We start from the raw sequence: 22,469 nt of genomic DNA on the forward strand, positions 1-22,469 counted from the left end.
ATCAAAATGGCTTTTCACCAAATCTCACCAAAACACACAAAAAACTGCATAAAAATGCACGTAATTTATGATGCAGTTTTATAGCCACAGCTTGCATTTTTCATGCAGAAAAAATGCATCAAAACAACTGTGTTGTTTGGGTGGTTACTTACAAAGAACTTATTTTTATGCAGATTGATCCGATTCCTTCCTTTAAGCCTCTATTTTCATTCCTAATATTCATGGTTCATGTTATTCCTGTATGCTATGCTATCAATCCCATGATGCATCAGAACAGCACCGCATGATGAGCTAGCTAGAGTCAGTACCGTTAACAGAAATGTTGAAGCCGAAATATGAGGCATTTCTTCCCCAGAAGAAGGCTGAACGCCGAAACGTGCGTTGGGGCTGGCACCATCACCTACAGGAGGTAAATACTCAGTTTTGCACTATTTGTATCATTTGTATATGACTATTGGCCATTAAATTGGTGATTATCGTGCCTTTGTGGTGCTCTCTCACAGCTATGCAATGTCTTGTGAGAGACTATTGGGGTTCTTTAGACATGTGCAGCCTCTTTTCTAGTGTATATGTGGGTAGTGGTGCCTTTTTGGGTTTCCCACTTTTTTAACTTTATATGCTATGTATGTCTTGTGGTAATTTAAGAAAGATTTATATTTTTATGATTTTTCTGGGTTCATATGTGCTCATTTTCAGATCAAAAGAGTCAGTACCGTGTCAGTCTGCTTGGATGATATTGTGATTATCCTGACCTCAATAGTCTCCTAAATATAATAGATTACAAATATGCAGTCAGGGAGGCTAAACGGTGATCAACCACATTACAACTGTGCAACAAGCACTGTGCAGTCATCATCTGTATCTGTGATATAAGCTTCTGCTCCTCTCTTCCCACCATAAAGAACTTCAGCGTTACAGTGCATGCAATTTCATCATACAGAAAGATTTGATTATTGAGATGTTCAGAGAACATACAAGCATGTAATTCCCAGGGGCCATGATGTAATCATAAGACCTACCTGAACAGGAATATGCTACGAATTTCCAAAAGGACAACTAAATAAGATAATTCTAGTTAAAGGACATTTATTGGGAGACTAAAGACAGGATGAATTGAGACTTTATTACATGTGTAAATCAATAATTGATAGAAATCTATAAGATGATTGCACTGTACCTGGTTGTTCCTTTTGTAAAACATCAGCCAGTAAGACAATCCCAGCATGCTGCTCCTATGCATCCCATTTCTTATGTCTGAAGGTGATAATTTCTCTCCAAGTATAATGTGATATTTTATTGTGCTGGCATTCTGAAGAAAAAAAAAGAAAAAAATATTTCCGGAAAATAAAATCACCTTGGCTGTGACATCATTCAACTCTTGAAATGCTTTGTCGTAATCTTGTAGGTAGTATTGCAGTAGTCGCCATGTTCCCGTCTCACTGCAGCTCCACCCACTTTGTCAGAGTTGGGCCAAAAGTGCGCAGGAACGCCTTCTCTGCCTTTTGCTGTATTCCCTACCTAGTACTACCCACTCTTGGCTGTTTGAAAAGTCAAGTGGTTAGGTACCACAGCAAAAAAACGTGTCAATCCACCAGAGAAAAGTGGCGCTAGGTAGGAAACATGGCATGAGGCTCAGAAGCTGTAAGTGCATCATCACGTCCCAATGCACTTCCAGACATCCGTATAGAACATAAAACATGATTTCTCACTGCTGGAACATCATTTTGGGGTCATAAAGGGATCAATTTATTTATTTTTTAAAGAGCTACACAATGTAGCAAAGCCAGGTGGCTGGGATGAAATCCTAGCTCTTCAGGTTCTGATTAGATCACGTGGCTAACCCTGCATATAGGAATAGAGTACACGTCACTCCGTCTTCGAGGTGCATGGAAAAGGATACCATTCCTCAAAATGTATAGTATAAGAAATTCCAGCACTCAAAAGAAGTATATGCAGAAGAAATTTATTTGTACAACAGATTCTCACAAAATTATATGACGTTTCGGTCTACAACTCAGACCTTCATCAGACTGGGAACAAAAGACAGAAAAACACAAAAAAATCAATTAGAAACATAAAAACCACTGTGTTTCAGAATCAATATTACAAGGGCTAATGGAAGATGATACTCATCAAAAATGTATAAATATATGACAAAAAAACGAGAAACACCAGTTAACACAAGGTTCACACTTCATATATGACAGAAGTATCTAAAATGTTAAAATAAAATAATTCCTATTTTTTCATTTTTTTCTTATTTTATCTCCTCATTTTTTAATTTTTATTTTTTATTTTCATTTCCATTCTCCTTTTTCTTCCTCCATTAACCTTTTGTTTTCAAAATTCATTATTTATATTGTTGTTCATTCTAAAAATTCATCATCTTTATTGTTTTTTCACTTTATTTTTTTTCTCACTTCTTTCACCCTTTTTCACTCTTAATTATTTATTTATTTTTGTATTCATTTTTCGTTTTTGCATTTTGATTTTTTATTTTTTTTCAGCCATTTTTTCATCCATTTCATTTTCGTTTTTTCATTTCTTTTCATTTTTTCGTTTTATTTTTTACATTGTCATTTTTTTTCCTTATTTCCTTAATTTTGTTATTAATACTCTTATTTATTCCTACAGAGAATATTGCTACTTATTGTGGCTGCCTTCCATGGACTTTCCATGCTCACATATATCTCCATACCTCTAGGTACTAGTTATTCTCGTATATTTCCTTTGATCCGGTAATTTCTCCAAAATTTATTTTATTTTTTTTCCTGTACGCAACTAAACATGTTACAAGTAAATTTGTTATATTATCAACATTTTAGATACTTCTGTCATATTTGAAGTGTGAACTTTGTGTTAACTGGTGTTTCTCGTTTTTTGTCATATATTTATACATTTTTGATGAGTATCATCTTCCATTAGCCCTTGTAATATTGATTCTGAAACACAGTGGTTTTTATGTTTTTAATTGATTTTTTTGTGTTTTTCTGTCTTTTGTTCCCAGTCTGATGAAGTCATATAATTTTGGGAGAATCTGTTGTACAAATAAATTTCTTCTGCATATAATTCTTTTGAGTGCCGGAATTTCTTATACTAACCCTGCATATAACTAGGCTAGCTGTTCTCAGGGAAGCTGACCAGACTGAATGTGTCTTGGAGCTGAAGAGAGAGACCGAACAGAATCCTTCTCTGACAAAAATCTGCCCAGGTCGCGTACAGAGAACTGCAAGTACCAGTGGTTGCTATGGACAATAGCTGTTGTGTTTGACCGCGCTGGGGCTAGCTTAGTGGTGGGTGAATAGCCAGGGTCTGATTCTGTTTAGGTAGTGCCTGGACAAGGCTAAAGATTTAGGTTTATGAGTTTCTTTTGGTGCTGTGCAACTTGTGGAAAGCAAAAAAAAAAAAAAAAAAACTGCACATGATTGGACCAAAACTATATTGCCTGTGTGAATGCTACCAAATGCCTATCAGAGTGCGTGAATCACTACAACATAGTAATGGTTTTGGGGGGAGGGGGAAAAATTTCTGACACTCTTCCCTTTCAGTTCATCTAGATTTATTAGGCTGTATACAGCAGATTTCAGTTACCAAACACTTACCAGTGAGGTAACTCCAGACTGATTGTAAAACTCTGTCATTGCAAAGTTGTTCGGCACAAAAACTGTGTACTTCAGCTTGTTGGATTCAATTTCTTGAATTAATTCGGTTTTCTGCATAACGAAAAGAGATTGTTAGTTCAGTATTCGGTCTCCATTAATATCTTGTGTGTTCCCTATGCCAGAAGTATTCGGCTGTAATAACAATGTATGTAGAGCTTTACTGGATTATCGGTGTCAGTGCTTGGCTTCTGAGGTTGGACTTGGCAGTGAATAGTCGTCAAATATTAAGATTACTGATTGGTTGAAGGACCTGTCCCACAATGAACCATTATCAACAATCCACGGGATCACTAGAATAGGGGTCCCAAGCTCCCAGTTACTCTTCATTGACCCCAGTGGGCTGGAGTTTTAATGGACCAGAGGTTGAGAACGCAGCTTCTCCCCCCCAAACCAATTGTAGGTCTCAGCTGTTTCCATCAGCCCTATGATCATCGAATGCAGCGGCCAGAGGGCTACTGTAGGAGAAGGAATGGGGCTTTGGACAACTGCTCTTGTAATCTGTGGGGGCTTCATGGCAATCAAACATTTGTCATCTATTCTATGCATAGGTAGTAAATGCCCCCCTGTGTGAAAGCTCGTTCAAAAGTGTGTCCACCATTTTATAAATGTTGTGTAGGTTTATTATATTTTAAAAATGGTTTTCTTAAAGGGGTTGTCTGGGCTTATAATATTGATGAACTCTCTCAGATTCGGCCACTAAACAATAAATGGAGCCGTGTTATTTAGCGGAATTCAATGATTACATCCGGAACTGATAAAAGCTAATTGGTGGCAGTGTTGAGTGTCAGACTGACACTGATTTGATGTCGATGACCTATCCTAGTGGTAGGTCATCAATATCATTAGCGTGGACGACCCTTTTATTTCTTTGCAACACTTAAAGAGAATCTGTCATCAGATTGTTGCTATATAATCTGAAGACAGCAGGAGACAGAGGCTGAAACACAGAATTCAGGGATGTGTCACTTGTCAAATAGCGAGCTGTTATTTACTTGTTGTTTGTGCTGTTGTAAAAGGATTTATCACTAAGAGATTAACAGACTACACTAATTCGGCAACGCTCCCTCCTGTGATAAGCTCACTGTCTATGGACTTTGTACATGGAGAGCCTGGTGTGGGCGGGGTTAGCTGTGGTATGGGTGGGGTTAGCGTTCTCAGCTCTGCTTCATTCTAAATCTAAAACCTCTGATTGTGTCAGAACGGTTGCTCTCGGCAATCTAAGCGATACATTGTTGAATTCAGCTTCTCTTAGCCTACTTTATACTGCTCTCAGATGAGGTAGCAAAAACCTGCTGACAGATTCCCTTTAAAAGGAATCTGGTGTTGTAGGGAAATTTAACACCTTTTGCCAAAGTTTTCCCAAAGACACAGCAACAGATTAAATATTGTAATCCTGATACTTTTAGGAAACCCTTCAAAACAAAAAGATTGTCTAAAGTGGACCACACAATCATTATAATCGACCTCCTTACGTGAAGCTTAGTGTCATAATGTATAATCACTGCTGTCTTAGTATAAGTAAACCTCACTTCCTCGCAGAAAACATCCAGTATCATGTATCACTTCCTGGAAATCTCAACTTCCGATCATTCGTGTTTAGCATCCAAAAACTCTTGGCCTCTTTCCTTTGGTAATTAGTCACCTGTCATACATTTCCTCCACATTCCCATCTGTCAGAGCCATTGTTCTGTCTTTTGCAGAAGATTACGGTATCTTACCTGGATCGCCTGCTTAAACTTCTCAAATGCAGGAACTTGCTCAAGAGTTTTGTTAAGATCTGGCCGTGCTGGTGGTATGGCTCCTAGAGGCGGGATCAAAACCTGGGGGCGAAAAAAGTTTTTTTTTATCCATTACATCATTCATCTAAAACCATGTACAATAAAGAAACATAAGCAGATCAAAAATATACATCCCATTAGCATGATTGCTGTTTTATTTTATAATAAACTGCACAAAAACTTTAAGGGCATGTCCATGATTACAGCCATTTTTAAATTACCGCTTCAGAAATGTCCATAAGGAAAAAAAATAATATTCATGAGAAGTAAGGAACGGATGGTAACTACACAGGGCTTTTGTTTGTAGCCTCTATCTATGAAAACACAAGTGTGAAAAGGAACTGTATACAAAAACATATACCATTTTAAACATTAGCCGCAATCTGCTTGGAGGTGCAGCTGCAGGGAGAAAATGAAGTTAAATTCTCCCTGTAGCTGTGAGCTTGGAGTGGTGCTGCGAGCTGTGAACAGTCAGTGCTTACTATACGCTGAGCACCACGTAATCATGCCCACAGCTCCTTGCTTGATGTGTGTGCGCTGAGCTGGTTGTTAGTCAAAGAGCTGTATGCATGATTTCAGTGCATTCACTGCGCATTGAGCACTGACTGTTCACTGTTCTGACCCCTCTCAGTTGACTAGACCTTTCAATCATGTCCCATTTAATATGAAATATCCTGAAAAGCTTTCAATAGCCATTTTGAGTCATAAAAATAACTTTTTTAAATATTTTCTTTTCTTTTTTCTTCAGGAAGGTGTCCTTCCCCCTCTGGCAGCCGACATTAAATGTCCTTCCCATTTACCTTGCTGTAGGAAGCTTTCCCGCTAAACTGCCTTTTCCACTGCAGAAACTCTGCTTCTTTACTGCAAGCAGGATAAAAATCTATTTCTATTGACTACTCTTTAGTGAACCGAGGATCCCTATTTGGAGACCTGGCTGTGGGAGGAATGACTGAGCATTTGCACTCAGCTTTTTGAGTGGACGTACGGTACATTGCTGTACACTCTAAACACCAGATGGTAGGTAAATGTTAGAGGGCCTCACAATATTATTTTGTAACAGCACATAAATTGTAAATAGCATTCTTTTACAAGCTATATAATACATAGGATGTGTAATTGTGAAACATCTCTTCTTTAAGAAGAATATTCATAGGACTCATGAGCATTGTAAAATGGTAAAACACTAACCTGGTTGATAATGAAGATATATCCATTGGAAGCTGGAATGTTATGGACAAGGATGGTGGCATTATTAACTGTTATGTTCTGAAATAAAGAATACACAATGCTGAATTAGTAAATGAACATGAAATATTTTTGCTGCCAGTTATTTCCATGTATCTTTTTGGATAACTAGGTCATTAAATGAGAAAGACTTACGCCTCTTGTAATACCAATCTCGCACTTTGTCCTTGGTTCGATTGTATCCAATTCTTGACCTATGTGTTCCTTAAGTTGCTCGGATGTGAAGGCTCCTCGCAGAAAGTGCGCCCTGCCATGATTAGATGGATTTTTTTCCATTTAAATAAAAGGAAAAGCTGCGACAGTCAGAACATGAACGGGACAATTAGCACTTGGGAACAGAGAAAGGGAAGGAATCTAACGTACGCCTAAGATGTTTAGGCTGGGTATGTTCAGACACAGAGTATATCACTTTTAGCCACAAAAATCTACCGAAAATAAAGCTTAAAGAGGAACGGTGGTTTTAATTACTCTTCATAAATCAATAGTGCACAAAAATAGAAACTTTGTAATATATGTTAGCAGAGAAATCTGATCAGTCATTCTCGAAATTTTCCGAGTAAAATATGTCTATAGTGAGAGAATACAGACTTTCCCCATCACTGAAAGAGAAGACGACAGTTGGTGCTCATAAAACTCTATGGTTAACTCACAGCAGAATTTCTGTGACTACCTCTAGCTCCTCCCATCTCTACCCCCCTCCATATAATCTTAGGAGATGGCAGTTAGTGCTCATATCTCAGAAAAGGGAAAATATTCACTTCATCTTCAGTGAACGCAGGTTTTACCGATGAAATGAGATGGAAAAGCAGCGAAAGAATCAGATTTCTCTGATCACAAATATTACAAAGTTGATTTTACAAAATAAAAAAATAAAGTAACGATTACTCTTTTACCCCCGTGGGCATATGGGTGTAACTATAAGTCTGTGCTGGGGGGGACCAGAAGTGGAGGGGGCTCAGGAGCGGACCTGCCTTCACATGAGGCTGACACAGGTTATATTAGATAGCAGCCAGCATCTGTCTCTGACAACTTCAACTGGAGCAGAGTTCCGGCTGCCGCTAATAACCATTGAAACGCTGCTGTCAGTCTCTGAGCGAGCCGCTGTGAGCGCAGGTCACTATGATAGCCCAGGACCTCCTGAAGGCCCCATTACCACAATCTTGATCCTCTTCGGAAGCATGCTACACTTTAAAGGAGCAGGATTTACCCTATATACTGCAATATTGTATTATTGAAGTAAGTAGTATGAGTGATTGGGCAGTCAGAGGTTGAAGTCCCAGCAGGGGACTAACAAATAACAAAAAATATTTAAAAAAAAAAATGAAAAAAAAAAAATTTAAATTCGAATCATGCTTCTTTTTCCCCTCCAATTTTAAATAAAAAAAAAAAATTAAAAAACAAAAATATCGTATTTCTGCTAAGTCTAATCTATCAAATATTAAATGAATGAACCCAAACACTAAATGCCGCAATGAGAAAAGTACAGGACATTCACTGAAGAGGAGATGGCCTGTCGTCCGGTAGTCAGATGTCGCCCAAGGTATCTAAACCTTCCAGTATTTTTGTGGGACTGTCCTGACCTGACTGGGACTTGTGTTAATCCCTAAAGTCGCTAAAGTAAATGTGATGTGGCATGTGGCCTGAACAGCCCGACTATAAAAAATAAAATTGAAAAAAAAACAAAACACATGAAACCCGAACTTTTTATTTACCTGACCAAAAAAGACAACTTGTCCATCCAAAATTTTCTAGCACTGGCAGGAAACGCACCAATTGCTGCATTAGAAGGGACTAAAGCGGTAACATTAGTCGTACGGGAAATGGAGACTTCAGAGTTCTGTATGGAAGGAAGAAACAGCAATCTTGTCAGAAATGTGCAAAAGCAAGACCAGGTGCAAAAGAGCAAATATGGCACCAGCTAGGAGCAAATCAAGCCTGACATGTCCCTCGGAGCAAGGATCACCAAGCTACGACTTTCCTACTTTGGAAACATCATATGAAGAGAACAATCACTGAAGAAGGACCTCATGGGGGGAAGAATAGAAGGAACGAGGCAAAGAGGAAGACCAGCAACACAATGGCTTGATGCAATCAAGAAAATGGCGGAGAAGACCTGGTGGACCTGTCTAGGCTTACACAAGATCTACCTCCAGATTGTTCATCCATCAAGTTGCCATGTCTCGAGATCGAGCTGAAGGCCATAATTAATAATAATAATAATAATTAATAATATTGTAAGCTTTAAGGCACAGTAGGAAATCTTGACTTATACAAGAACTCGAGTTTGAATACCAGCTTTACACAGCAAGGGTCAACCTGTACTACATACAACCATCAGCAGAGAAGTATCATCCAGGACCACCAATGTGCTTGGATTCACTTTCTTATGGATGGATACAGATGTTGTTACCAGTCTGTCCTCTTTTCAAGGTACATTACATATAGTTTGTTAACATTTTATTTCTAACATTAAAAGTTATAGCTTGAGGGATCCGTGATAGGTTGAGGATGGGTGGGAGTGTGACCTACACTGATCATAAGAAAAGGGCTTTGAAATGGCCCAACAGAATGGAGTGGTACCACACATGGATACAACTGTGCAATTCATTCTCTATGGATCTACCGGTGATTGGGATTGGTGGACACAGCCATTATACTTAGTCAGATCCATCAGTCCCGTAAACAATTAAGGAAGCAGTTGCTGTGTATCGGGACACCTCTCTATTCCACCAGGACATTTCAGAGCCCTGTTCCCATGAGTGATGGGAGTCACAGTGGTCCCCACCACTATCTCCTACATCCCAGATAGGCGATCAATTTTAGGCTATGTGCCCACGCTAGCGTTTTTAAACGCTCCGGAAAAGGATCCCCTTTCCCAGAAAATGCGCGTCTTTTTCCGCGCTTTTTTTGCGCGATTTTTGACTCGTTTTTGACGCGTTTTTTGACACGCGATTTCTGGGAACATTGGGGATGGCTAAAAACGCTGAGCAATGCGGGAATTAATGAGCATGCTGCGTTTTTAGCCGCTAAGCGATTCCTGAGCGGTTAAAAACGCATGCATTGGCACAAAAAGCCAAAAACGCATGCTAATTAATTTGATGCATCTTTTAAGCATTTCTGCAGCGTCTGATCCGGCTCAAACGCTGCGGAAACGCTTAACAAAACGCATCGTGGGCACACAGCCTCAATGTTAGAATACGCAGATTTTTGGTACTCTGCAAAAACTTACTTTCTTGTAGCCTTCAATGGGAGACACAGGAACCATGAGTTTATATACTGCTGCCTGGAGGCTGACACAAAGAATACATCTTAGGAAAATAAGCTGACTCCTCTCCACCAGACTAATGATCCTTAGTTCCTGTGTCCCCTAATGAAGCGACCGAGAAAACTCTTAACATTCATGAGTAGACTCCCCGCAGTCCTTACAACACACTGGTGCAGAAATCTGTCAGTGTTGATGGACTTCATTACACAACTACATAACAAAACCCCAGTAACATACCTTTATCCATTCACTGAAGATGTTTACCTCTGGGATGCCGAATAGTTCCTAAAATATAAGGATATATATGATTTATCATTATTAATTACTAATATGTCAGTTTATACAGCACATAATTTAGACTGCCTACCTTTGGGGGCATTTACTTATTTATTTTAACAAAAATGCATGTACTCGGAGCTAGCTTCCCCTCTTCCTATTTTTACACCTGAGTGTTATTAAAAATTTTGCACCTTTTGGCTTCTACAGACTTTTTGTTTTATTGAACATTCAGCGTTATTCAGAAAATCTCATTGTATGATTTTTACATAATTAATTTGCATTTTATTGCGTGAAATAAGTATTTGAAACCATAGAAAAACAGAACTTAATATTTGGTACAGAAACCTTTGTTTGCAATTACAGAAGTCAGATGTTTTCTGTAGTTCTAGACCAAGTTTGCACACACTGCAGCAGGGATTTTGGCCCACTTCTCCATACAGATCTTCTCCAGATATTTCAGGTTTCGGGGGTGTCGCTGGGCAACATTGAGTTTCAGCTCCCTCCAAAGATTTTCTATTGGGTTCAGGTCTGGAGACTGGCTAGGCCATTCCAGGATCTTGAAATGGATCTTATGGAGTCACTCCTTAGTTGCCCTGTCTGTGTGTTTTGGGTCATTGCCATGCTGGTAGACCCAGCCACGACCCATCTTCAATGCTCTTTGAAGAGGTTGTTTCCCAAAATCTTGCGATACATGACCCCATCCATCCTCCCTTCAATATGGTGCAGTCGTCCTGTCCCTTTTGCAGAAAAGCAGCTCCAAAGTATGATGTATCCCCCACCATGCTTCACGGTTGGGACAGTGTTCGTGGGGTTGTACTCATCCTTCTTCTTCTTCTAAACACTGCGAGTGGAGTTGATACCAAAAAGTTATATTTTGGTCTCATCTGACCACATGATCTTCTCCCATGTCTCCTCTGGATCATCCTAATGCTCATTGGTGAACTTCAAACGGGTTTGGACATGTGCTGGCGTGTACAGGAGGACCTTGCGTGCCTTGCAGGATTTTAATCCATGACAGCGTAGTGTATTACTAACGCTAATGTTTGAGACTGTGGTCTCCGCTCTCTTCAGGCCATTGATAAGGTTCTTTTATGCAGTTCTGGGCGGATTCCTGACCTTTCTCAGAATCATCCTTACCCAACGAGGCGAGATCTTGTGTTTCTTCCGTTTTCTAATAATTGTGGCGAGAGTTGTTGCCTTCTCACCAAGCTGATTGCCTATTGTCCTGTAGCCAATTCCAGACTTTCTTACATAAAAAACTAACAGGTGTGTCAGCCAGAATTCTTGCTGGTTGGTAGGTGATCAAATACTTTTTCCCTTCACCCATGCCAGCACACCTGAGAGAGGGAAACGCCCCGCCAGGACAGGAACCTACTGAGATATAAGGGGAGGCACCTCTCCCCCGCTTCAGTTGGGTTCCTGTCCTGGAAGGAATCCCACTGTCGGCGGTGCCTGTCATGGGCGAAGAGAGAAAAAAAAAAAAAAAAAGAGACCCAGGCCCGTCCCGGCGCGGGAAGAACAGGTGCCTTACCTGTAGCGCCGGCCGTCGGGTGCTGGAGGCACGGTCCCCGGTGTCCCCCTGGGCGGGCTCCGGGTTTGTGTGGGCGCAGGGGGGATCCCGGTGGCTCCTGGAAGCCCCACCGTGCCGCCCTCCCCTCGCGCGCGCCCGCATCTCGATCCCCAAGGCATCTGGCAGGGGAAAGACGCGGGCGTCTTCCGGCCGCTGACGTCGGTGGCGCAGAGGATTGTGGGTGCGCCAGCTGACGTCAGCAGAAGGCGACGGTGTCATGGCGCCAGGTGCGACGCGGGCTTTCTGACGCGGTCAGCCGGCGGTCGCAGGGGGGAGGGGATGGAGACACCCACCAGGACGGAGGCTGCATTTAAACGAGGACCAGCAGCAGGGCAGGCGGTGCAAAATGGAGTCAGAGCAGGAGAGGTCCTTGTCTCTGCCTCCCTCACAACCCTCCGTCCGCAAACACGGAAGCCGGTCAAGCAGCAGCCGCCCCAGCCGCAGGTCGGGAGATTCCTTAAGGTCCAGAGCGCACAGGTCTCGTGCTCCGACGCAGCCTCCAAGTCCGGTACCCTTGATTACGGGTGGTGAGTGATCTTCGTGAATACTAGCATTTATGTTAATAGGGATTCTTTGTTGTATGTTTGACCCCGTAGGAAAAGCCTAAAAAAGCGGGAAGTAAGAAGAATAATAGGGACTGTGCCTTATGTAAAACGGCCCTAGCAAGAGACTGGCAGAAAGACCTCTGCCCCAGTTGCATTCAGCAGACAATGGCAGAGGAAGCGCATAGTTTTGCAGCTAACCTGATATCGTCCCTTAGGTCAGAAATGGAGGGTTCATTTAAGACCCTACTGAAAAAAGGGAGGAAAGGTAGGAAGAATCCCTCTAGTTCTCCCTCAAATTCCTCATCGGCCTCGTCTCAAACAGAACAGGCGTCCTTCTCAGACTCCTTAGACAGTGACACGGGGGGTAAGCCTTGTTTCCCTGTAAAAGACACGGATTCTCTCCTAAAGGCCATTAGAACAACAATGGTCCTACAGGAAGAGAAAGCGGCTAAAACCCTAGAGGACGTTATGTTTGGGGGGGCTTCAAGAGAGGAAAAAAACGGACCTTTCCAGTGAACGAAAAGATCCAAGCGCTTATTGAGAGAGAGAGTGTAGGAAACCCGAAAGATCAGAGGACCTTCCCTCCACCTCTAAGAGACGATACCCCTTTGAGCACAAAGATGCGGAAATATGGGACAAGGTCCCAAAAAATAGACGCAGCGGTATCCAGGTCTTCTAAAAAATCGGCCCTGCCCCTGGAAGACTCAGGGGTTCTTAGGGACCCGCTAGACAAGAAAGCGGATTCATATTTGAGGCATGCATGGGAAGCAACAGCAGGAGGATTAAAGCTGGCGATAGCAGGCACCTGCACGGCACGCTTCCTGATGATCTGGCTGCAGCAGTTAGAAGAGAAGCGAGCATCAAAAGTCCCAAGAGAGAAGATATTGGCAGATATGTATCTCTTGCATGGGGCAGCAGCTTTTTTGGCAGATACCTCGGCAGATTCTATGAGGTTGACGGCTAGGGCGGCAGGATTATCAAATGCTGCCAGACGTGCGTTATGGCTTAAAGGCTGTCCAGGTGACCTGCAGTCTAAAGCTAAACTGTGCTCTCTCCCCTGTGATGGTCGGTTCTGATTCGGGAAGAACTTAAACGATATCCTGGAGAAGGCAAGCGATAGGAAAAAAGGCTTCCCCAGGTTCCTGACAGAACAGAGAAGACAGCCCTTTCGGAGGGGAAGATTCAATAGGGGGCGTCCTCTGGCCAACAGGAGAAGATGGGAGGATAAAAGGAAAAAAGAGTCGGGATTTATGTTTGGTGGGGGCACCTCCATCTCAAAGAAATCGCCACAGTGACGCCAGTATTCCAGTGGTGGGGAGATTGGCACTCTTTTCCCAGGCCTGGGAAAAGATCTCCTCCAATACGTGGATCCTGGGCATCTTAAGAGAAGGCCTGAGAATCCCCTTTGTCCACCAGCCAAAAAGCGTGTTTGTCGTTACCCCTATCAGAAAGGCGACCGAAGAACAGTTGGCCTTGGAAGAAGAGATCCTGAACCTGATAGACAAGCAGGTCCTTTACGAAGTCCCAGACACACAGGAGGGTTCTATTCCCCCCTTTTTCTGATAAAGAAACCAGATCAATCGTTCAGGACAATTATAAACCTCAGAGGGCTCAATCGGTGGATAAGGAATCAGACTTTCAAGATGGAGTCAGTGACTATGGCCATAAAGCTACTACTTCAAGATTGTTTTATGACCGTAGTCGATTTGAAGGATGCGTATTATCACATCCCTATCCATCCAGATTACCAAAAATACTTGAGGGTAGCTCTTTATATCTAAGGTGTACTGAGGCATTTCCAATTCAGAGCTCTTTCATTGGGCATATCTATAGCCCCGAGGGTTTTCACCAAAGTCATAGCGGAGGTAACAGCCTTCCTCCGGATTCATGATACGGTCATAGTACCCTACTTGGACAATTTCCTTATAGTGGGCAGCTCAGAGAACCACTGCACGGCGCAGTTGAACCGTGTGAACGACACCTTACAAGAATTAGGGTGGATAATTAATTTCAAAAGTCAAAACTACGACCTCTAAAAAAACAGACCTTCCTGGGATTTATCCTGGATTCAGAACAGCAGGCGTGTCTGCTTCCGGATACCAAAGTAGAGAAGGTACAGAACATGGCTTTGGCTGCCAGAAACCAACCGCATATGACATTGAGAAATGCGATGTCTCTACTAGGTACCCTGACGTCCTTTATTCCGGCGGTCAGGTGGGCTCAATTTCACACCCGTCAGCTCCAGTGGGAGATACTATCAGCACAAAGATCGCTAAGAGGGCGTTTAGAAGGAAGGCTGGAGCTTTCCTTAGAGACCAGAGACTCTCTCAACTGGTGGCTGGACAATACAAACTTGGCCTCAGGAATACCTTGGGACAAACAGACGACAGACGTGATTCTAACAGACGCAAGCTCCTCGGGGTGGGGGGCACACCTAAGGGGTCACATAGGCCAGGGTTCCTGGACGCCTCAAGAAATGGGGGCATCTTCCAACCTGAGAGAACTATGGGCAGTGAACAAAGCCCTAGGCCACTTCATTCCGCTACTCAGGGGTCGCAATGTCCGCATCATGTTGGACAACAAAGTAATGGTGGCGTACATCACCCACCAAGGGGGGACAAGATCACACTCCCTAATGAAGGCATCAGACGACATTCTTGGCAGAGCGGAGCAACACCTACACTCCTTAACAAACTTACACATAAAAGGGGCAGAAAACAGAGGCCGATTTCCTGAGCCGCAATACTCTGAGGCAAGGAGAATGGGCTCTAAATCGGTCCGTTTTTCAAAAAAATAACGCAGCTTTGGGGGAAGCCAGTGACAGACCTCTTTGCCAACAAGCACAACAGGCAAACAGAAAGGTTTTACTCACTAAACCCAAGGGAAAATCCATGGGCAGTGAACTCATTGCACATTCAGTGGAACTTCAGGCTAGCTTATGCGTTCCCCCCCAGTGGCTCTGATCCCAACAGTTGTTAAGAAGATCAGGAACGATCAAGCCAGGGTGATTCGAATAGCCCCATTTTGGCCAAAAAGGCCCTGGCTTGCTCTACTGCGAAGAATGTCCCTCTCCGATCCATGGGTTCTGCCAGAAATTCCAGACCTACTAGCTCAAGGCTCAATATTCCACGCTCAGGTCAAAGATTCCATCTGACGGCGTGGAATTTGAAAGGTCGCTTTTAATGGATAGTGGGTTCTCCCCCCGGGTTGGTGGCCACCCTACTTAAGAGTAGGAAACCGGTGACGACTAATATCTACGGCAGAAAATGGAATAAATTCCTACAGTTCCTAGGTAAGCCGATAGAACAAGAACCCTCGATTAGTGCCATCTTGGAGCTTTTACAATCAGGGTTGCAGCTGGGGTTAGCGGTAAACACTCTTGAAGTCCAGGTATCTGCACTAGGAGCGCTCTATAACTGCAACTTGGCATCAAATAGATGGGTAGCCAGATTCATCAAATCCTGCCATAAGGCTAGGCCTATCCCAATACCCAGAATAGCCCCCTGGGATTTAAACCTAGTACTAGAGGCCCTTACAAAGGAACCATATGAGCCGTTACATCAGCTCCCCATAAAATTTCTGACCCTAAAGACGATCATTTTAGCGGCCCTTACATCGGCCCATAGAATAAGCGACTTGCAGGCTCTCTCTGTAAATCCACCCTATACACAAGTTTTTCAGGACAGGGTGGTATTGAGAACAGACCCCGCTTATCTGCCTAAGGTAGCATCAGATTTCCATTGGGGGCAGGAGATTATCCTCCCATCCTTCTGCGACAATCCAAAAAATGCAGGGGAGGAAAAATTCCATAGTTTGGACGTCAAGAGAGCCCTATTAGAATACATATCTGTCACTAGCCAGTGGAGGAGGTCCCAGTCCCTATTCGTAGCTTTTCAGGGTGCCAGGAAAGGCTATGGGGTTTCAAAAGGGACTATTGCTAGATGGATTAGGGAGACCATTAGTGTAGCCTACTCAGCTAGTGGTGTTCCGATTCCTGACGGCATTAAGGCTCATTCCACCAGAGCCGTGGCGACCTCCTGGGCTGAAAAGGCAGAGGTATCGATATAACAAATTTGTAAGGCTGTTACCTGGGCCTCACCTTCAACCTTCTTTAAGCACTATAGATTAAATCTATCCTCCTTTGCTGACTTAACCTTTGGTAGAAGGGTGCTGCAAGCGGTGGTCCCTCCCTAAGGTGTTTCGAAGTCTCCAAAAATCTCTCAGGTGTGCTGTCATGGGTGAAGGGAAAACCACCATGGTTACTTACCGGTAGCCGGTTTTTCTGGAACCCATGACAGCACCCGTATATTCCCCCCCCTTTTCACCATATGGGTGTGCACGATTAGTAGGGTGCTTTTGTGTGATGTGATGTTGGATTAACATGTAACTAATCGGGAAGTCCTCTCAATGCTCTGTAACCCAACTGAAGCGGGGGAGAGGTACCGCCCCTTATATCTCAGTAGGTTCCTCTCCCGGCGGGGCGGACCCCTCTCTCAGGTGTGCTGTCATGGGTTCCGGAAAAGCCGGCTACCGGTAAGTAACCATGGTGGTATTTCATGCAATAAAATGAAGTGTAAAAATCATACAATGTGATTTTCTGGTTTTTATTTTTAGATTCTGTCTCTCACAGTTGAAGTGTACCTGCGATACAAATTACAGTTCTCTCCATTCTTTATAGGTGGGAAAACTTTCAAAATTGGCAGTGTAGGGGCGTGGCTATGCAGTGAACGGGAGAGGACGCTGGCTAGGAGAGCTCCCTATTATCCTGCTGGATCCTGGACTATAGACCCCTTCCTGGTGGCTTACCTGGTGCTGGCTGGACCCCCTTGGATGTCGGGACCCCCTGGGCACCCCGCGGCAGGTTGTGGAGCAACTTCTGAGAGCGGGCGGCTGATCCCCCACGAGGCGGCGGCCATCTTGGACGCGCAGCTCAGCCACTGAGAGCTGCAGCGTCGGCCCACACCGCTGCACCGCCGCCGGGCAGTGAAGATACCGGCTAATGATCTTGAGGAGGTGCGCGGTGAGTGCCCTGAAAAAGTGGGCCCCGCGCGTTATCCCTCTTCTATTAACTGCTCACTGCGCCAGCTGGCGCCATTACTTAGGGAGGCTTTGTACACCCTCCCCCGTTGCGGCTGTCTCTGTGGGGCTCCTCTCCTTCCCCTGGCCACAAGGAATTGGGCTGAATAAGATTGATTGACATCCTCATAATCCCTGTGGCATCTCTCTGTGGCCTGAATTATGAATAACTATTATCAGCCCTGCTGTGACTCCCATTTGTTGTAGGTGATACCCGGACCACACGCTTTCAGTTGTTTCATTAGACCGCACTGCAGATAACCATGAGTCGACTTAAAAGATCAGGAGCGGCGGAAAAACTGAAGGAGTTTGTCAGATCTGACCCCGCTGAAAGTGCACGACATAATAGGAGCACTTCTTCTCAAGTTCAGCGCAAAAATCGCCCTACTGGGGGTGAAGATGAGACGGAACAGGAGGAATTGACTCTTAAACAGGCATATGAGCAGTTGATGCAAGCTCTTTGACCAGGATATCCCTGTCGGAAAAAATCGAGGATGTTTACACGGAGATGGGGAGACTCCGTCAGGATATGCAAGCCATGAAGGGATGCATTATGGAGGTGGAGATGAGGGTGTCCAGAGTGGAAGATACCATTACACCTATGGAGGCTAAATTAACGAAAGTGGCGGGATCCATGAATGCTTGGAAGCAGAAGGTGGATGATTTGGAAAACAGAATGCGCCGGAATAATATCCGCATCATTGGTCTGCCTGAGCGCTCGGAAGGTCAGCATCCTGAGCAGTTTCTGTAGGATTGGCTTAAGACCTCCTTGGGAGATGAATTCTCCTCAATGTTCGCTGTTGAAAGAGCTCACAGGGTCCCTACCTCGACCTTTCCTGGCACGCTTGCTCAATTGTAAGGACAGAGATACCATTCTGCGTCTTGCACGACTAAAAAGTCCTATTAAGTTCAACAATGCTGTCGTGTCCATCTTTAAGGACTTTTCCATGGAACTGCAGAAGCAGCGGGCACAATTCATCGAGGTCAGGAAATGGCTCAGGGACAGAAACATTGTATACTCGATGATATACCCGGCCCGACTCCGGATTGTTCATGAAGGTTCCTCCGTATTTTTCACGGATCCGGTGGAGGCGACTGAGTGGCTGCGGTCCCATAGGGGGTCCCCTGCGAAGGAATCCTAATGTGGCGGCAGTTACCTCGGATCCTTTCAATCGAAGGTCTTATTGGAGCTCTCTCGGCGAGTTCCCAGTTATCAACAATACCGGACGCTGTGCTCAGTGATGGTATCCCCTTGTTTGATTTTTGATGGGGGCATGAGACTGTGCTCCTATGTTACTAGGTTCCTGTTTTGTTTTTTCTTTTTCAAACGTTTTAGTTTTTATAGCTATTTAGGTAAATGCCGCAGCCGACGCCAATTTTGCTATTTGGGTGGGATCTCTGCACTCGGTTCGGACACCATTATGCAACATATCCAGATGGACGGGAATGGGTTCTGAGTTGATTTGTATGACTTGGAACGTAAGAGGCATAAAAACCCCTCGAAAGAAAATTAAGGTGTTCTCACAAATTAGACACTACCGTCCTCTGGTGGAGACACACTTGACCAGGGATACTGTTCGGTGGGTACAGAAACCGTGGGTGCAATGGTTTATACATGCTTTTCACACCAGCTATTCAAGGAGGGTTTCACTATTAATTCATAAAGATGTTCGGTGGGAAACCAGAGAGGCCCGGAAAGACCCTGAGGAACTATTTGTGTTTGTGCATGCGCTGATTAACTCTCAGAAATATGTTATTCTTTGTATTTATAATCCCCCTCCGGCCAATATATTAATTATTCAGAAGGCATTGAGCTTTGCTTTGAATTACCCAGATGCACACGTCATTTGTATGGGAGATTTTAATTTGGTCATGAACCGTCATCTTGATAAATTGAGATTAGATGATGGAGTACAAAGTGGGGTCCCCCCCCCCGGGCACCTCCCAACTGTCACAATTTATGGCGGGTAGCGGGTGGCTGGATCTTTGGAGACTGCATCCTGAGACGAGGGAGTATACTTGCCACTCCTCCACTAAACGCTCTCTGTCTCGCATAGACTACATTTTTGGCTCCAGCAGTCTGGCGGCGCGGGTGGATGATATTAAACATGGAAGTAGGGGGATTTCGGACCATAGCCCAGTTATTCTTAAGCTTAAATATGGGCCATCGACCAATAGGATAACATGGAGGTTGAACCCATCTTTATAGGTGGGAAAACTTTCAAAATCGGCAGTGTAGGGGCTTGGCTATGCCGTGAACGGGAGAGGACGCTGGATAGGAGAGATCCCTATTATCCTGCTGGATCCTGGACTATAGACCCCTTCCTGGTGGCTTACCTGGCGCTGGCTGGACCCCTTGGATGTCGGGACCCCCTGGGCACCCCGCGGCAGGTTGTGGAGCAACTTCTGAGAGCGGGCGGCTGATCCCCCAAGAGGCGGCGGCCATCTTGGACGCGCAGCTCAGCCACTGAGAGCTGCAGCGTCGGCCCACACCGCTGCACCGCCGCCGGGCAGTGAAGATACCGGCTAACAATCTTGAGGAGGTGAGCGGTGAGTGCCCTGAAAAAGTGGGCCCCGCGCGTTATCCCTCTTCTATTAACTGCCGGCTGGCGCCATTACTTAGGGAGGCTTTGTACACCCTCCCTCGTTGCGGCTGTCTCTGTGGGGCCCCTCTCCTTCCCCTGGCCACAAGGAATTGGGCTGAATAAGATTGATTGATATCCTCATAATCCCTGTGGCATCCCTCTGTGGCCTGAATTATGAATAACTATTATCAGCCCTGCTGTGACTCCCATTTGTTGTGGGTGATACCCGGACCACACGCTTTCAGCTGTTTCATTAGACCGCACTGCAGATATCCATGAGTCGACTTAAAGGATCAGGAGCGGCGGAAAAACTGAAGTAGTTTGTCAGACCTGACCCCGCTGAAAGTGCACGACATAATAGGAGCACTTCTTCTCAAGTTCAGCGCAAAAATCGCCCTACTGGGGGTGAAGATGAGACGGAACAGGAGGAATTGACTCTTAAACAGGCATATGAGCAGTTGATGCAAGCTATCTCTTTGACCAGGATATCCCTGTCGGAAAAAATCGATGATGTTTACACGGAGATGGGGAGACTCCGTCAGGATATGCAAGCCATGAAGGGATGCATTATGGAGGTGGAGACGAGGGTGTCCAGAGTGGAAGATACCATTACACCTATGGAGGCTAAATTAACGAAAGTGGCGGGATCCATGAATGCTTGGAAGCAGAAGGTGGATGATTTGGAAAACAGAATGCGCCGGAATAATATCCGCATCATTGGTCTGCCTGAGCGCTCGGAAGGTCAGCATCCTGAGCTGTTTCTGTAGGATTGGCTTAAGACCTCCTTGGGAGATGAATTCTCCTCAATGTTCGCTGTTGAAAGAGCTCACAGGGTCCCTACAAAATCCCTGCCTCCGGGGGCCCCACCTCGACCTTTCCTGGCACGCTTGCTCAATTGTAAGGACAGAGATACCATTCTGCGTCTTGCACGACTAAAAAGTCCTATTAAGTTCAACAATGCTGTTGTCTCCATCTTTCCGGACGTTGCCATGGAACTGCAGAAGCAGCGGGCACAATTCATCGAGGTCAAGAAACGGCTCAGGGACAGAAACATTGTATACTTGATGATATACCCGGCCCGACTCCGGATTGTTCATGAAGGTTCCTCCGTATTTTTCACGGATCCGGTGGAAGCGACTGAGTGGCTGCGGTCCCATAGGGGGTCCCCTGCGAAGGAATCCTAATGTGGCGACAGTTACCTCGGATCCTTTCAATCGAAGGTCTAAATGGAGCTCTCTCGGCGAGTTCCCAGTTATCAACAACACCGGATGCTGTGCTCAGTGATGGTATCCCCTTGTTTAATTTTTGATGGGGGCATGAGACTGTGCTCCTATGTTACTAGGTTCCTGTTTTGTTTTTTCTTTTTCAAACGTTTTAGTTTTTATAGCTATTTAGGTAAATGCCGCAGCCGACGCCAATTTTGCTATTTGGGTGGGATCTCTGCACTCGGTTCGGGCACCATTATGCAACATATCCAGATGGACGGGAATGGGTTCTGAGTTGATTTGTGACTTGGAACCAGGGCCGGACTGGGACTAAAATTCAGCCCTGGCATTTGAAGTTACACAGGCCCACTAGTCACATGGTGACTATATAATATTTTTGTAAAGTTGTAAGTTACAAGCAGTGAGAGGAGATTAACACGACTATATAACATGTAGTCACAGCTGTGTCCAGTATTTCAGCTCAGTCCTATTTATTGCTTTTAGGTACAGTACTCCTCCCAAAGCTCTGTCCCCTTTTGTACGCATGGTGACAGAATTCCTGGCAGAACTGCTATCCATTGGGCAACCAGACCCCCCTGGTCACAGCCGCCCCTATCATACCTCCCAAGTTTTGAGGAAGGGAAAGAGGGAGAAAGACTGCGGCGCGTGCAGCGCGCCGCTGCAAATTTTAGGCCACGCCCAGCCACACCCATTCTGCAACTAGTCACACCCATGTCCACGCCTAATCGCACCCATTTAGCACTGCTGATCACACTGACTTGTACTGAGGGCACACTGACTGACACTAAGGAAGAGAGAAAACAGTGAGAGAGGGAGAAAAAAGAAAAAAGAAAGAAAGAAAGAGGGGAAAAAAAGAAAGAAAGAACAGAGAGAGACAGAGAAAGAATAGAGAGAGAAAGAAAGAAGTAAAGAAAAGAAAGAAAGAACAGAGAGAAAGAAAGACACACACGGCTCCGCTCCGTACACCTCGTACGCACGCGGCGCCGCTCCGTACACCTCGTACGCACGCGGCGCCGCTCCGTACACCTCGTACGCACGCGGCGCCGCTCCGTACACCTCGTACGCACGCGGCGCCTCTCCGTACACCTCGTACGCACGCGGCGCCTCTCCGTACACCTCGTACGCACGCGGCGCCTCTCCGTACACCTCGTACGCACGCGGCGCCTCTCCGTACACCTCGTACACACGCGGCGCCTCTCCGTACACCTCGTACACACGCGGCGCCTCTCCGTACACCT

General features: G+C 44.8%; 1 protein-coding gene across 1 annotated transcript in view; it reads right to left on the reverse strand.

The window, feature by feature from the left end:
- Positions 1 to 22,469, reverse strand: part of STAB1 (stabilin 1) — a 281,241-nt gene that overhangs the window by 111,391 nt on the left and 147,381 nt on the right. Inside the window, exons 28-34 of the mRNA XM_073574319.1 lie at positions 10,188 to 10,235; positions 8,398 to 8,522; positions 6,821 to 6,932; positions 6,629 to 6,706; positions 5,381 to 5,482; positions 3,603 to 3,713; positions 1,178 to 1,309 (exon numbers count right to left, since the gene is read on the reverse strand). Coding sequence (XP_073430420.1) covers positions 1,178 to 1,309; positions 3,603 to 3,713; positions 5,381 to 5,482; positions 6,629 to 6,706; positions 6,821 to 6,932; positions 8,398 to 8,522; positions 10,188 to 10,235 — 708 coding nt within the window. The remainder of the gene's footprint in view (positions 1 to 1,177; positions 1,310 to 3,602; positions 3,714 to 5,380; positions 5,483 to 6,628; positions 6,707 to 6,820; positions 6,933 to 8,397; positions 8,523 to 10,187; positions 10,236 to 22,469) is intronic.

Source organism: Dendrobates tinctorius, unplaced genomic scaffold (genome assembly GCF_039654945.1).
Source record: "Dendrobates tinctorius isolate UK_male_01 unplaced genomic scaffold, ASM3965494v1 ptg000038l, whole genome shotgun sequence".
In the NCBI taxonomy this organism is placed as follows: domain Eukaryota; kingdom Metazoa; phylum Chordata; class Amphibia; order Anura; family Dendrobatidae; genus Dendrobates; species Dendrobates tinctorius.